We start from the raw sequence: 17,275 nt of genomic DNA, 5'->3' as shown, positions 1-17,275 counted from the left end.
TTCAAAAAGAAGTTAGTCGAAATTGGTGTGAGTTAACTTGGTAATACAAATAAAGCGGCACTAAGCGGAGGAAATAGCACACGCGTTTTGGAAAATGCTCCCCATTTTAATATCTATCGTTAACACATTAATGTTGGTATAACTTTGGTTAATGAAACCTCATTGTGTGAACTGGTTCGGCCCATAAGAACCCGCTGTACTCGAGCTATACTGTTCGTCAAAATTGGATTGAATTCACACTTTGTGAAGCAGAGAGTAGCCCCAGATGATGCGAATTACAGTCAGGCAAGTGATTACCCACCCTACCCCTAATGAGATCAGGGAAAAAGGGTAATAGAAATGATCCTCAGCCTTGGCGATTTACGAATAGAAAGACTTGTTTGCAGAGCACTTTTTGATCATAGGGATACATTATTTAGTTTCTTTTCTTTTAACGTGGGGCATGCAAACATGCTAGAAGATCAAGTAAATGACACAAAACCTTCACCAGGTATCCGGGACCACACCGGTACTTAATGATGTACTTGGCAGAGGAAAAGTAGCTATCTCAAATCTGTGGTAAATGCTTGGATTTATCAAAAGGTGGTATGAGATAATAGCATGAAGAGAGCGGTAGAAGCACTAGAACCTGGTTTTGGGCGACTTGGACAGTGACTCCGGAACGAAAGCATGCAGGGAGTAGGGTGCACTCAATGCATAAGTGGCATTTCATGCAACTTCCGTGTAACAGCGGGAAAACAAAGGGGAATGTGTGCAACCGATAAACTTGCAGTGATTCCCACTTTCCCGGTCGCTGCTGAGACGAGAGAGCAAGGCGCAGCATTGGAAGCTAACTAAATCCAGTGCGATTAAGTAAAAAATTTTACCGGATGGGAACAAAGTATTTGCCTCTATCCATCAAGGGTAATTACAATCTCGTAAGCAGGTGTGAAACGCAGTTCTACACTTAAGCGAAGGTGGCGTGAACAAGGAAGACCGGGAGTCTTCGGGAGGGTTAAATAATTACCAATTGAATTGAGAATGCTGCCAAGGCAAACTATGCTAACGATAATTGGGCTAGCTAAATCACAAATAAGAAAATCTACTTCGTCTCTGGATATAACCTCTTTTCCATACAAAAGCTCAAGAATTAGAAGTATCAGTCTTGTAAGTGCATGATTGGGTTTGGGTGCAAGGCTAATTGAACATGACCTGAGTAATAAATAGCCTTTGAGAAAAGAGGATGATTTGATATTGTGATGAGGACAGCAAGAACTAATTTCGCTTATTATGGAACTTAGCATTAACTTAAATTGCTAAAAAAACACAAAAGGCATTAAAATCTTGTAAACAAGCCTTCAAAATAAATCAAGCACCTAACACAGATGAAACATTTAAAAATTCCAGGGGGTAGTTGAAAAATGACTGCGGCCTCCAGTGAAGGATACATTAATGCCTGATTTAGGGAAGCATGTAAAGGGAACAAGCCCGTCAAAATGTGCATCAATCAAAAAGTAGTAGGATTTTGGCACTCATCAGGATTGCAACAAGGAATGGCTTAGCTTGCAGATGGCCCAACACGCGAAGCGAGATGACGAAAACGGCTCAATCGTCCAAAATTTCACCCGTCATCACATCACACAAAAGGTATTTTTTATTTGGATATTGAATTGTTAAAATACACGCTCCGATATTTTATTTGATATACAGCTACTCTACTGTGCCATGATGAAATAAGCGCTCAACGCAGAAGATAGCAAAGCTTTCAGAATCACGATAATGTGTTATTAGTTGGAAAACGTTTACAAAGCCAAAAAAACAAAGCAATGGGAATAAATTTAAATTTCGATATTGTCGATAACTCAGAAACAGAAATTTCCTCATATACTTTTCTCGCTGATGGGAGAACGGTTGATCTAAAGACAGTGTCGATTCCGACTCAATTGTAAGGATAAATTTTTATTTGAGAAAAGCTCGAACTCGGGTCCCCTAGGTTATCAGGATGAGTACTGATAGTCCCCTAAGGATCAGCGAAGCCGCGATCTGATAATTGGCGAAATATTTGGTTTTGTATTCCAATTCCTAACATTAGATATGTGTTATCAATTTCTTGAGCATCGGTAATAGCAAGTAGGGTCAAATAGGTGGAACCTACGTGCACAGTGCCACCAGCAGTAGCGACAGCAACCACGAGTTCAAGCTCTGGCTCCTCAAAGTCGACAGGAGGTGTCCACAGAGAGAGATGGGTGATTTTTACCGCCGTGGAGACGATATCGAGGGGCAGATCGCGGCTGGCGACACGCGGGCGGCTGTTGCCTCGGCCGCAGTCGCCACCGCCAGCCTCAGAAAGACTATTCCTCGAGGAAACCGAGAAGTTTCGATAGGGCTTGAAACCACGCAGTGGGTCCTTGGGACAGTTCATTTGCAGAACCTGCCACACATACACACATGTTAAGGGTAGGGAGTTAACCCTTAAATTACTTTTAAAATCGTAAGTACTCCTTACTTTCCTGAATAGAGATCGCTTGAAGGGAAAAGCCAGTCACTCAAAGGTTGTGACTCAAAGTATTTAGCGTTGATTAAAGTGTGAAAATAATTTACCTGAATTAAAAAGATGAGGATTGTTGTTCTCATGAAGGCTTCAATAACATCAAAATTCGCTTCCTGAAGTCGGCGAACCAATGATAAAATTTCACAAAAATTTAAATCAAGGCATGATATTCATTACCTGGGTGCGAATGACAAGCCTATCAGATTTGTAAATTGATTTGTGAATAAACATTAATCAGGATTTTGCTTAAAGTGATTAATATTATATACTTGTCAAATGTGACATGCTTCTTTCAAGGAACTGTTGGTATTCACTGCAGCATAAGAATGTGCAGTCATCAGATCGAGTAGTTGCACTTGAAGGTGTGACAACGACCACTAAAAATTGAATTTAAAATGACAACGCGGACAAATTTGGTCAAATAGTTGATGTATTTCTTGGTATTGAAAATTAAGTATGCCGATTGAACACAGGCGAATCCGGTATTTGAGTAAGCCAAGAACCAGCGATACAGATTATGGAGGAGGACTGAATTACCTGAACAGTGCCATTCTCGAATCCCACGACAAGCAGCCGCATGTCATTGGAAAAGGCAGCACAAGAGGGCACAGGGCTGTGTTTGACGATGCGGTTAACTGCCTGGAAGGCACTGGTGGTGGTGACAGCGGTTGCAGCGGCAGCCTGCTCGCCCGAGCCCGTCGCAACGACAGGGGGGAGAAGCTGATTTTGGACGGGACGTCGTCGATGACATGTGAGCGACAATTCCACGCAATGGAAAGACTGGCAGTCACCCTCTATGCCCAGGCCAGTGGCTTGAGCCGATCGAAACAGCAGCTGCGGGATAAAAGAGATGATCACCCTATGTTTGATTTCTCAATTCCTAGGCATTATTTCCATGCAAGGGACCTGTCCACTTACTAAGGTGGACCCACTCCTCTACTGAAAAATAAACTACGGATTCTCTGATTCAGATGAAAATAAACCACCGAAATAATGGGGTGCCTTGATAACACTGCACAAATAAACGTTGGTTCGTGGTGAATAAACGACGATTACAGGAGAGTGGGAACAAATCACAGCAGGTGTCAAAGAGGATGAAAACGGGTAAACCTAGAAGCATCACTAAACGTTTGACCTTAAATGAATAATGTACCCTGCAGACTGAACTTAATTGATACGTCGCCATGAATTAAATTATTTAACTGCGCAGGGAAGCCTAAGCAAAAATAAGCCCGGAGAGCTGCCAACACGAAGAAAATAACCCCAGGAATTATTTAGTTGATATCATGCAAGTAGTCGGAGCTGCGCTGTGTATTTTCGAGGTAAAAGCAGTCAACTGAGAATGCCATGACATTTGCAATCTAAAGGAAAAACTTTTGAATATTTAGATGGTTACATAAAGATAAAACAGGTTTGAAGGTTTCGCCATCAGGGAAAGACGTACGTGAAGGAGAATTTTGACTAAGTGAATCATCTTCAAAAAGGAAAAAAAAATCAAATACTTAGACAGAAAAAAATTAAAAAAATGCATAAAGAAAAGTATTTGGGAAGGTGAAATTCCTGAAATATAAAAGTGGATACAATAAATGGAGTAGTGCCAGTTCAAATAATTAGGGGAAAATTCCACAAAAAATTAACCATTAAGGGAGTTTTACAAGAGCGTGCATAACTCCCACTATTGCAAGTAATTTGAAAAAAAATGCAACGAAATAATAAGATTCACTTGCTACTTTTACAGAAAAAAGTATACACACAGTTGGGAGATAAAAGCAGAAAGAAGGTCTCTTGAGTGGTGTCACTTACAAACTGGAAGGGCAAATCACAGTGAGTAGTACACATCAAGAATAACTACAAAATCAAAACCGTTCAATTTCTATCCCCATGATATTTTGTGTGCAACCTAAATAGACTGCATAACGGACATGGTCTAGTGACCAATTCAAAAAATTGGCTTTAAGGTCTCGAGGGGCTTCTAAAGACTTCCATTTATTGGGATAGTCGTCAAGACACCAAATCCACGCGTTTTTATGATTCACGGCGATTCCAAACAATTGGAAGCTCAGCTACAAAAAAAGGACTAGGAGATCGGAAAGCTGTCCTGATTTAACACTTTTGCTACCAGTGTCATAAATGAAAAACTCAGATTTTATAACCATTTTGTCACAAATATGCAATATGTTATTTATCAGTTTTTGACAATTGGTTGCCAGAATTCGTATTGCAACGGGTTTAGCTGATTTTAAAAGAGGAAAATAGTCCTAATTCGAAGATACATATATTTTCCTTTTTTAGCAGCAGTAACATTAGAGATAATAAAAATCTGAAGCAAGATAGTTGATTTTCTTCTGGGACCCTAATCGACCCTAAGGTTTGGTTTTGAAAAAGTTAAGGGAGCAAAAATATGGAAAATTAGCACAAATTTTGTCTTGCCCTCTGCTGTCGCTGTTGTTTTGATCAAAACAATTCAGCAAGGGAAAGAATCGAACTGATTTATTAAATTCGGCATTTGGGGTGGAAACTATGATTGATCACATTAGACACACGTATAAGCATGAGAATTTTTCAAATTACGATTAGTAAAATACCTGATTTTATTAGATGATTTACATGTTTGTGATAATTTTTTAAAGAAAGTTTGATTAAAATTGTCAGCAGGAAAATTACGAGTGAATTAGGAAGTAAATGAGGGTGATTTTTATGGTCGCTGATTTGATAACCTATTTTTAAGGAATTGTACACAAACAATAATAAATTTGATGCCAATTTGTTTTTGAATGCCATCCACGATGAACATGCGGCTTTAGATCCATAATTATTATAGGGCAAAGATAAGATTATTAAGAAAAAACAGGGGATACTTTTAACTAATACGAGCTCTGAAAATGACGCGGCAGGATACTAAGGCATTTCAGGAGCAAGCAATCACTCCCCCTCTTCCTTGTTCCCCATAACAACACATATCATAAATGAAAGAGGAAGATAACAGTGGAGAGAAGTTAGTACATTTGCTCTCTTTTGCCATTCTCCAAGCACTGCTGGGATTGTGGATTTGAAAATGGTGCATAAAACAGCAGGGAATGATTTAACAAAGCTAAATAAATATATTTTCATCAATTGCAACGCTAAAATTTCAAAACATGATGTTTTGACATTTAGGCGGAAGGAGCAGCTATGAAATCCGCATACCTAGAGAGAGGAATGCTTGCCAAATCTAGATTATTTATGTCGGTAAAAGTACAGGTAGAAATTAAGTGATGGGACAAAAGTGATTAGACGTTGAAGAGGGCACTTCAAACATGAAAATTTATGGATCAGTGAATTAATATCGATGTTTTTTTTGGGGGGTTTCGAGAGAAGCGAGAAAATTATCAGTTGACATAATTCACTTGGAGGCGATGATGAAAAGAACGATTCGATCTTGCCTGTCTGCGCTGTTAAAACCTTTGTTTAGTGATCCAATTGCATCACGTTAAAGAATTACTCGATTATAAACCATGCCCAATAAGAAGACAAATTACGTCTGTTAAAGCTAAACTATAGAAATTTCAGCGCTTTTGTTAACAGATCTTTCCAATAAAATATTACTGCATAAATAAACCAATTTTACCACAATTTCATTTAAAAACAAAAAGCCACGAATTTGAAATCTCAGTATACTTTTGACAACGACAAATTCATTATGAAATGAACTGATAAAAGAAGGGATTGCAACATTTCCATTTAAAATTACTCAAGATGAATGGTGAAATAAAGGACACAATTGAAGAAGAGGAAAAAAGAAGGAAATGATTAGGAAAAGAGGAAGAACAATAAGATTGTGGTGTAACAATTCAGATACTTGGTGAAGAATCGACGCCTAAGCTCAGCTACAAAACATGGAGGGGGAACGTGGGAAGTTAGTTCAAATGATGACAGGAATTTTAGTAAGCAGTAAGACAAGGAAAGCAGAAGGCAAAAGCCACGAGAAAGGAATAGAGATAGTAAGGGAAGCTTAAGTTTGTCAGGGCGTTGGACAATCAAATGTCAAAAAGGGGAGGTAAGAAAAGTGTAACCCACGATTTGGACCCACAGAAGCAGTGCATTGTTGAAAGTTGAACAATAATTGTGCCAACGGAAAGGGAAATTACAAAATCACCAACTCGTCGATGAATGACTTGTGGAGTAAAGTTGAGAAACTCAGCACCATCTCGCTTTAGGGTGAAATTACACTCTTCTTCGCATGAAAACTAGCTCAAGTACTGGAATAAAAACAGAAAAAGCTCTCACATCAAAGCAAGTAAAATTTGTCAGTTTGGCAGACCGCCACCACCACTACTTAAAAGCCATGAAGGTGATTGAAACTCATCAAATTTTTAACAGAAAATATTCCCACCCTTTAACAACTTGCTCTTGGAAGCCAATGCCAAAAGTAATCCCCAAAAAGCATGAATTAAGTTCAAGGCCGTTGTTGATTATGATTATATGATGCGAAAATAATATTTACATATTTAAGCTTTAACTGTTTAAAAAAATCTGATCTTTCCGCAACCAAATTTGGATTTAGGTAATGAGGTGGAAAGGAGCATTAAAAGCCATTTATTCGCTATCCTCAAGACACCTCTAAGCAGTATCTGTCTACTGGGGAAAAAAAATATACCTTAGTCCATTCCTCATCACCTTTATATTGCCCAGATAAAATTAGAAAAGCCAAAGCGCAAATACTTTTATCACCATTAGAATTCAGGACGGTTAGAGCATCATGGAGTGTCACGTAGGAAATGAGTAGAGGAAAGCCTCAACCAAAACATACACACAACCATACTTCGAGCAACAAGAAATAGGTGTAGGGTTGGCTGACACCGGAGAGGGGTAACCCAGAGTCATATGACTACACGAATATGGTAGCTTAAGCACAAAAAACGATCAAGCGCTATGGAGGCAGATGTGACAAAGTTTCGGGGTGATTAATTCTTGCAACATATTTACGAACTTCGGGTGAACGCGTAAGGATTCCAAGGAAAAAAGCACAGCTAAGCTTTCGTTCAAGGTAAGGAAGCTACCACGAAGACCACAAAGTCTGTCACATCAAGAGAAAGGAAAATTATAAACGGAACCAGATTTCGCGCCGAGTAGGCTAGCACAATATTTTGAGGATGAGTGCAGAGGCTGACCTGGAGACTGCAACTGGCCTTGATACGTCCGATGGCATAGAACTCGCCCCGTACTCCAAAGACTACACTGTAGACGTCAGCCCACAGGGGGAAGGGCTGTTCACGCACGAATGCCTCCACGTTCACCGACTGCTCGAGCCAGCCACGCCGCTGACGCGAGGGGGAACACTCACCCGAAAGAATCGGTGACATATTCTAAACAACAGTAATAACCAAATAATAAAAAATGATTGCGGGACACATTAATTCTCGGAGTTGGGGAAATGTAGTGTCTTAGCATAATACTAATTGGATTCATCGGCATATACTTCCAATGAGAAGGTAATCAATGAGTTTGGAACAGATTGCGTAAGTTTCAAATTCACCTGTGTATGGTTCAATGAGCAGACTTCACTAAACATTACTTTCTAGATTTGAGTGTTTAAAGTTACATTGAAGCATCCTAAACTCCCAGTAGTAATGTAGCCTTAAGATGGGCAATATTATAAGAAAACGCGCAAAAGGCTGATAACCAGTAAGACGGGGAATAAATGAACAGACATCACAAAAATGACCATGGTTTATCAATTCGCTCTCATTTACTTTGTTAGACACAAGTATAGGGAGCCACACAGGTCGACCCTTGCAGTATTTTACTCACAAGAAAAATAAACCGGAGTGGATAGCCACATCTTTAGAATCTGTAGTATATTCATCAGGATACACCATGCCGAAGGATTTAAACACGATTTAGCCACCGTATTAAAAAAGTTTAGGAGCATATAAACATGCGCTTATTAAAACAAGAGATTGCACCGATTCCCGTTATTAATTGTTGTGATATTGGCATCGCGTGGTCAAATGAAATATGTTTTTTGGTGGAGTGATCCAAGTATTCGTAATTCTTAATTAAACTGAGGTGTTCAAGCACTCCGTTGATATTGCAGTGCTCCAGCCATCCTCGATACGTTAGTACAGAAGAGCTGGAGGTGTGAATGACCTGACCGAAAGCATTAGCAACCGGCGCAAAGAACAACATGAAAAACTATCCATATTTTCATACATATGACCATGGAGATATTGATATACATTAGTCTAAAATCAAGCATTACGCGTATTAAGCTAGCCGCGGTTAGATATGCGCGATATTTTAAGCAATGTGATTAATCATTTTGCCGAAAGCGTGAATGTGGTCGTCCCATATATCATGAGTGACAACGGTTATCAGTTAGTGAAAGTAAAATACATGCTAAATAAAAATCTTCTGCCCATTGCTGGAGCTTAGTTCTCGAAAGTACAAGGTTTATAGAGCTCAGTAGGTTAGAGCTGCTCTAGCATTAGAGGTAAAGCTTCATGGATTGTACCATGAGCAAAAAAGCAGAACAAGTGCTGTGTACTTAAGAATACCGTACGAAGAAAACATGTGAGACGTGGGGCCAGTAATCGTGTTATCGCTTACAAATGCCATGTTACCACGGCGATAAAAAAAAACTGGCTTTGGTGGTTGTATTCGTTGGAGATCCTGACAGAAAACGAGCTAAATACAATCTGCCATTTCACGTCGGTCCAAATGATATTGTACACCAAACTGGGATTCGAGATTGATTGCTAAAATCATTATGCTGAACCGATCGTGGCTGTATGTCGTTGTAGCGATTTGCGCAACCAGCAAGTATGAGATGCTTAAAAAAGTTTGGCAATAATTTTACTAAGCCAATGAAGGTAAATGATAATAAGTATCAAAAACTATTTATCAGAATACGCATTTGACATAAAGCACTGTTCACGCCTGAAGACAACGCCTCTCCAGCGTACGAGCATTTTCAAAGTCCAATAGGTCAAAAACTTGCCAAATATATTAATTGAAAACCCAAATTTTGCTACTGACAACCAAATACACGCAATGATACCACAGCGTGGATAGGTTTCGTGAGGCTCGATAAATCAGAGATGTGGTAAAACAATGTTTGTGTAGATGTAAAGTTGATTACGTGGACTTTCCAGTCTCTATATGGGCGACCTAGTGTTCCAGTCCAATGGCATTCAGTGCTGGCATGCTTTATTACGTCTCCAAAGACGACTTAATGTGCTGAGATTCGAATACTGTGTGACTGAGGAACCTATCATTAGCTCGAGACAACCAAAGCCTATCCACACTTTTATCCAAATGTGCGCGCCTTGCTACTTGAGCCTATCTACTTATGCATCGATAAAAAAGTATCTCACGATACGAGTGTTTCAGAAATTACAATCCCTAAGTCGTAATTTATATCTGAGGCTCTGAAAACACCCCTAAAATCTTGACAGCCAGCTATTCTGAGCCATTAGACAAAGGGGTGTGGAGAAAAAGGGGAGGCTGTTGGACTTACTGTGGACTGCGGCTCCTTGGGGGAGGGCCAGTGGAACTCCCAGGCCTTGACAACACCGTCCTCAGCGGCGGTTGTCACGGCGACAAGGTCGAAAGTGTGCGAGGTTCCAGCGGGGGAGGTTGTAGGTGTGGCCGCAGGAGAACGACAGAAGCCATAGGGTGAGAGACGTACGCTCGTCACCGAGGTGCCGTGCGCGCACACATCGAAAATCTTGCAGCGCTCCGGCAGACTCCATATCTACGGTCGAAAAACTCGCATTAGGATCTTAAACGATGCACACCGTTGTCTCACACAATGTTAGTAGAGAGCGTATAATTGAGTAATCTGGTGGTTTCGTCTACTACGCAACTTTTAATAATGGATTTGTTTTCGCAGTACTTTTGACCATTTATTCCTTCCACGTTTCCGTGGCCAAAGTGACCGTTTCATTGGTGCCAATGTAGCAAGATGGTCCCACACTATTTGATGTTTTACCCAATGGATGAGGGGTAATTATCAAACCCAAACTCCTACTTCACTATGACTTCAAATTTGGCCAATACCAGTGTGGAAAGATGATGAGAAGGGCTGGAAATTTAGAACTAGTAATCAGAAGTTCAAATGACCGCCTCATCCTCCGTTTTCTCCTATTATTCCGCCAAATGGGTATCTCCTTTTCTGGGTATCACCATTAGCTAATCGTGTGCGAAATAGGCATTTGAGAACTAAAACTGAGATCGAAACGGAGGTGACTGAGGTTAGATTTTAAAACGTTTCATAAAATCATAAGTGGCAAGTCCGTATCCCGTAGGGAAGGGATGATGGATTATGGTAAGGATTTTTTCAACAAAATATTGTAAAAATTACCAGCAGTTGTTTATTTTTGTTGTTAAAAGGCGTAATAACCCATTCGGTTGCCGCATATCTCAAGACAATCCTGCATCAGATGTGTGTGGGTGTGTGTAGGCACGAACTCACCACACCGTTCGCGTTTTAGGCCGCAGATCGAGTCGTAGTGTCATAACGAAGTTAAATCTAGATCTTATATGCATTTCTTTGAAGATAACATCAAAGACTGTGAGTGTGCTTGTATCTCAAATTCATGGATCAGCGTGAAATAGCCACGTCATCCGCACACACAAGGTGAGTGGAATAGTAATATTTAGGTTTTGTTCAGCGCAAAACTAATTGCGACAACTAAACAAAAAAGTGTGAATCGTCACAAGTTCATTTCGTTAGCGAATTCGCCTCTTTTATAGTATGCTATGAAATAAAAAGAGGGATGGGGATAAAATAATCGGCTTGAGTTGAATGTACAAGACATTTGTTGAGCTCTTGTCTGGAGAATGGAGTTAAGGAAAAGTATGCTTTTGTGGAAACAAATTTAAATTGCCTCAGTAATGCCTGAGCACGCGAAACGGTAGATACGAAGTCGAAGCTAAAAGATAGCGTGCATTCAAGTAGGATTATATACACGGACTGGATACACAAGGCATACCGACGAATTCGGTTAATGTGGAGTTGAGGTAAGGGTGAGGGAGATAGCATGCAACCTCCCCCCACACGGAGGCCGTTTGTGTTGATAAATGGATGCGAGACCGATAAAGCAAAAAGATACTGCTGTTCGGTGTGAATAGAGCAAACAGCATCGACACAAATCAAGTGAGGTAACCTATCTGTTTGAATAGATAGCAAACGCAAAGGTTAGGTCAAAGCGCTGTAATCAAGCAAAACTGAAAAACCAAATACAGTTGTTAATATCTTTTTCACCAGTCTAGCAACGCTGAAACACATCAATTATAGATTGTACTGAATGAACAAGTGATATTCAGCTTTCAAATTTGGAATAGGACAGGATCTATTACCGCGACACAAGTATTGTGTAAGCAAACGTAAGCGGTCAGTTATCTAGATGAGAGAACTGAATGTGGATCAAAAATTACTTTTGGAGATTCGGGAGTGATTAGGGTAAAGAAGTGGTATTTGAAGAATAAAATACTTGTTTTTGATCGCCTATTTTTTCGCACGACCAATACCTAACCTTAAAAAGGCACGGAAACGATATTAAAAGTAACAGGGAAAGACGACATTTTTCCAACATAGTAAACATGAAAATGATTTGAACGTACGACTGCACGTCCGCTGGTGAGGCCAGCGGCAATGAGACAGAAGTTGCCGAAGGGCTGACTGTCCAAGGTGGTGATAGTGGTCGAGGGCGGACAAGGCAGGCAGAACTGTGCGCGACTTGCAGTCACAATGGTCTCAGGATTCTGCAAATCCTCCACGCTCCCAGGTAACTTGTTCTCGAATGCCCACACCTATGGACGTTTGGGTAATCCATATGTACTTACGACGCTTATTATGGTAAGAGTTACTTCCGTTTGAATAGCCCGATGGAAGTTCACCTAGTTATTTAGGACCCTGGTTGGTAGCACTGGTGCCATTGTTCGTATTATCAGTTTGGGACAAACCTCTTTCATATCTTATGTTAAATTCGGTGTATAAGCCCTTACTTCCGTTAACGAGTAAACTCTTGTTCTAAATATAAATGATTTTTGCTCCAGTGAATTTCAACTTCGAATTCATTCGAGTACTAATTTTGCTTCCGCAATAAAGCGCCAATTTGACAACAAGGCCAATGATTTGACAGATCCACAGTGATGGGTTTTGAATGACTTGTAAGAAGAGCTTCCAAAAATTCAAATCGCATTCCGATGGACTAAACTCTGAAGTTTACGGACCACCAGCCATCAAAGTTAGCAGCTTGACAATTAGCTACGCCTGAAGAATAAGGGGTTGTGAAAGTGCTGCATATCATCTGAACCTAGTTTGCTTGCAGAGTACATTGGTTTTTTTTTAAAAAAAAAACATTAAAAACAAAGAAGTTCCCACACTTATGAGCAACATGGAAAGAAGCTCGAGAGGTAGAGATCGATAAGATCAAGTGTTCGCAAGCTACCGAAAAAAAAGTAGTATTGAAGTAGTGTGTGGAGTGGTTTTTACTATAATTTATAACTAGAAAGCTCAAATACTTTCTTATATGATTCTGGAATAAAATACCAATGATAGAAACCATAAGGTTGACATTCATTCAATTCGCTCTAGTTTTCTCGGCTAAGATTTCGAACTTTGCAGCAACTGATACCGTAAATGAAAATACGATTCCATTAAAGCAATATCACAAATGGGAAAACACATTTGCAAACATGCTGAGGAAAGGAGGTGACATACTGCCTTATCAAACCGTTTCAACATACTTCGAGAAACTACCATATCACAAAACATTCAATAGGTAAAACATTGGACGCGCAACCAATCCGCCACATCAGTGGAAACGAAATAAAGGTGAGGAAGAGGCGTCTTACCAGGACCAGGTTATCGATTGAGGCGGCGACCAAGGGGTTGTCGGGCGGAATCCACCCACCGGGATTGATGGGCGCTCGAGTCTGATTGGGCCAGTGGATGAAAATGCAAACCTTGGCCACCTTGCCATCAGTGAGCGCGAAATCCACCAGCTTTGGATCACAGTAGGACTAGGGGACAGGATAGAACAAAATCTCATAACGGTGTGTATGTGGTTTTGGTTTATTTGCTGTACTGTAGGATAACATCAGCAACGTGGGGGGGAATCACTGCGTGTTTATTAACTAGACGCGTTATTAAGAGATAACAAAATAGCTAATCAGCGCAAAGGATAATAAAAATGGGTGCGTGAGAATGTGTCCTTGAAGCTGTCAAGGGATTCCCAAGAACTTAAAGAAAAAGGAATTCACTCTGTCCCTACTTTTAAGAGGTAAGCGACATTTACCTTCATTGATAAGGCTAATAACATGCTTATAATCCCCAAATTTCGCACACGAGATCGATGGGGAGTATCAATCCTATAGTCCTAATTGACATCACAAAGCATCATTACCTAAACAAGTGAGAAAAGAAGTATTATTACGAACAGATTCTATTAAAAACAACTTGTAATTTCGCATAACTCACTTGTGATAAAATTAGAACCATGTAGAAAAGCGACTATTAACTATTCCTCCCTTAGTTTGAAAACTCTCAAAACAAGTTTTTCTCATTCGACTTTCGAGTCTAAAATGGGTCGTGGAATAGGAGGATTTCCAAATAATTCTTAAAAACTACGTTACCTGAGGGTAAGCTAAAGCGATCGAGAAGCTGTTATTTGTAGATGAGGGTGATAAGTTTGAGAAATTTTCCGAAATCGAACTTCATAAAAAATAATTACTTGAGACCATTTCCCGATATTTCACGATTATTTTTTAGGTCACAACGAAGGTAACTTCACCCTTTAACATCGGGAACACTACTAGCTTGTGCAAATATTGCGCATTTAAAGTAGTAACAAATTCTTTTACAGTTTCTTAAGAATAAACCTCCCCATTACTAACCCTAATTCGTACTTTATCATCAAAATGGATGATGTGGAACAATAATGAAACGATACGCAACATTAATGAGCAAAAGGCAGTAACAATGACTACAACACACCGGTATTGAAAGTAAATGGCTGCATAATTGCTGTATTAGGTGGCATAGTCATTTACTACCGTATTAGTATCGAGAGGAGAACGTTCGGGACGAGGTGTTCGGGCACTCATCAAGGCAGAGTAGAGTGGGTTCGCCTTGAGGGGAATGGAGGAGGCGATACAGGCAACCCAGCCGATCTCGTCGAGGGAGAAGATCCACAGACGGCCGTTGGAGAGGCTGGCGATGAGAAGAGAGTCGTCGAAGGAGATAGAGGCCGTGGCTACGGTCACCTGGGTAGGGCGTTCACCACGCTGAGCGGGCAAAAGGAGCTCTCGACTTTTGACTAAGGTGAACTTGGCCTGGGACTGCGCCAGTATGGAGTAGATAGTGAGGGAAATCGGCTTCTGGTCAGCGAGCGACAGGGGCACCTGAAGGAAGTTCTCGTGCATTTGTCGACGTTTTAAGGTCATCTCATTAACGGCAGCGGCAGTGGTGGGACTGGATGAACCGGGTGAGTCGGAGAAGAGGAGACAGGTGCCCAGAGGTGAGAGAGCAATGCACTGTTGAACCACCGTTTCGTCGTCGGGAGTATTTGAGTCAACCGTCTGGGTAGTGGATGATGGTGAACCACAAGTGAATTTACAGCTCAGATTTATAGCCCTGATTATTCCAGTTATTAACTACCATATACCCGTCTTATCTATTGGTTTTTTCCATAGCGATCCTAGAAAGTGAAAACAGCCTAAATAATGATACACAAACACGGGTGAAAAGAAGCGAAAAGCATTTTGAAAATTACCGGACTATTAATAAATAGCTTTAAGCGACGAAAAAGGATTTATTTAAACAGCACATTTCGATATACTAGAATTAAATGCGTCAGTTTTAGGGCTAGAAGCAATTAGAAGTTAACATTATCAGCCAAAGTTGATTGCCCCTCGGTGAGTAAAGTGGGACTGAATAAGCTATTTCAGTGGTGACTCTAAATGCTCTTAAAAGTAGGGGTAGAGAAATAAGCAACACTTGTTATTCTGCCATCAAAGTGTGACCTGTACGCAGAATCCTCCAAAGTCGGGGAACTCAACTATGTTTTGCAAAAGAATAAATCAACGAAAACATTTACTATGATTTTATGCCTACCAAAAACGTTTCAAATGATTCAGAAAGCGAGACAACAATGCTCAATTTGTAAATACCAACGAGTTAATGCATTAGTGTTTAGATGTAACCTATTTTCCACAACAACCGATTTGCTTTTGGTGCTAATCGTGCCGATAGGAATTTCAGGCTTTCGTTACGATAAACTACCAACTTCTTCAACCTCAGTACTGAAAATTGGTCTGACACAGTGGAAGAGCTGAACAGGTGTAAGAAAGTAGCATACTAACATCTCCGCTATCAAGGTCTACCTAATGGGAAAATTTGAGGTAAACTTCCAAAAGTAAGCACGAAATTATTCGCTTCACGATTGAAAGCAAACCTCAAAGAACTGAAATGAATAGGAAAGGAGCGGATTGAGGCAATTTGTTAGCCACACCTGAATTGTTTTTCAAGGAAGGTCGTACAGTCTGTAATAAGTGGGAGATGGCTTTACTGGTGAGTCACAGCGGAAAGCAAAACGCCTTTAGAGGGTCTTCGGAAATAAGTTGTGAAGATTTCACTAATGTTTTCAATTATAAATGAACCAAAAATGGTTAAAATTAGCTTTTCTTGGGCCGACGTATTGCCATTTGAATAAAGAAGTAAATATCAAAAGAGACGCACTTGACGAGAGGGAAGAGAGCTGGCAACCTGGGTGTTGCGTCGAATCTCAAAGGAGCTTGGCAAATTGGCGAGGACAGTAGGTGCAACAGTATATATGGGGAACTCATCCTCCTGTAGTACCGGTGAGGAGCTCCGAGGGGCCACGCCCCTATCGTCGGGCACCCCGACGTCCGCGAGCATCGGCGGCGCCAACGACGATGGCGGTGAGAGGGAGGACGGATTGCCCATCTCGGCAGATACATCGAAGAAGGCGTCGTCATTGACCTCGCCATCGTCGTCCACGTCGATAGTGGTGAAGTAGGATTCGTCCAAATCGGTGACACCCATATCGCTCACCATACTTGAGCGATTGAAGGACCCACCAACGCTCGGTGATTTTAAGAAGGCGTCCAGGGGAGGCAGATTGGAGACGCTAAAAGAAGAACAATATCAATGAATATCTGCCTGCCTTTCCATCCAAAGAGAGTACTCCAGTGGCCACTAAGATAAATTTGATTGCACTCCAGTCCCATGTCCACCAATTCAAATGTTCTTTTCTTTTAAAGACACCTCAACATCAGATTAATGCTAGAAATGTCAAAAACATATAAATTCTACTAATTCTTGATTGTTCCCGAGTAACCAAAGCTAACGTGACAGTGTCAGCAATTTAAAAATCCACTACATGGCTGCACGATTGATTTGTAATATTGCAAAAAAATGAGGAGAGTGAGGGGTTTTGAAGTCATATAAAGATGCTCCGAGAGTGTTGGAATGTGAATACACCCAAAACCTTTGGTTCAGACAGGAGTTTTGTTCCATAACATAATCACCTAATGCTCAAGATTTTGTTTCTTTATTTGAAACAAATTAGTCATGCTCCCAACGTTAGGTGGCAGACTGGGAAAAATAGCAAGTAAATGTAGCACAACGATATTTCGCTCAGTCACACAGCCACCTGGGCTTTTCAGTCCCTGCGGATCCTGTCACCACCTTGGCAGCTTGACTTTTCTGTTAACAGATCGCCACCCATTCTGTGC

General features: G+C 40.6%; 1 protein-coding gene across 1 annotated transcript in view; it reads right to left on the bottom strand. All coding sequences in view use genetic code 11, as the record gives it.

Annotated features, from left to right (window-relative positions):
- The window catches only part of EGR_01840 (Apoptotic protease-activating factor), a gene marked incomplete at both ends in the record, with an annotated part of 40,784 nt that overhangs the window by 11,893 nt on the left and 11,616 nt on the right, over positions 1–17,275 (bottom strand). Inside the window, 8 exons of the mRNA XM_024491089.1 lie at positions 2,135–2,410; positions 3,068–3,364; positions 7,681–7,875; positions 10,029–10,265; positions 12,137–12,325; positions 13,373–13,540; positions 14,573–15,097; positions 16,257–16,668. Coding sequence (XP_024354545.1) covers positions 2,135–2,410; positions 3,068–3,364; positions 7,681–7,875; positions 10,029–10,265; positions 12,137–12,325; positions 13,373–13,540; positions 14,573–15,097; positions 16,257–16,668 — 2,299 coding nt within the window. The remainder of the gene's footprint in view (positions 1–2,134; positions 2,411–3,067; positions 3,365–7,680; positions 7,876–10,028; positions 10,266–12,136; positions 12,326–13,372; positions 13,541–14,572; positions 15,098–16,256; positions 16,669–17,275) is intronic.

Source organism: Echinococcus granulosus (genome assembly GCF_000524195.1).
Source record: "Echinococcus granulosus chromosome Unknown EG_S00007, whole genome shotgun sequence".
NCBI lineage: Eukaryota > Metazoa > Platyhelminthes > Cestoda > Cyclophyllidea > Taeniidae > Echinococcus > Echinococcus granulosus.
This window is presented reverse-complemented; position numbering and strand designations above follow the sequence as displayed.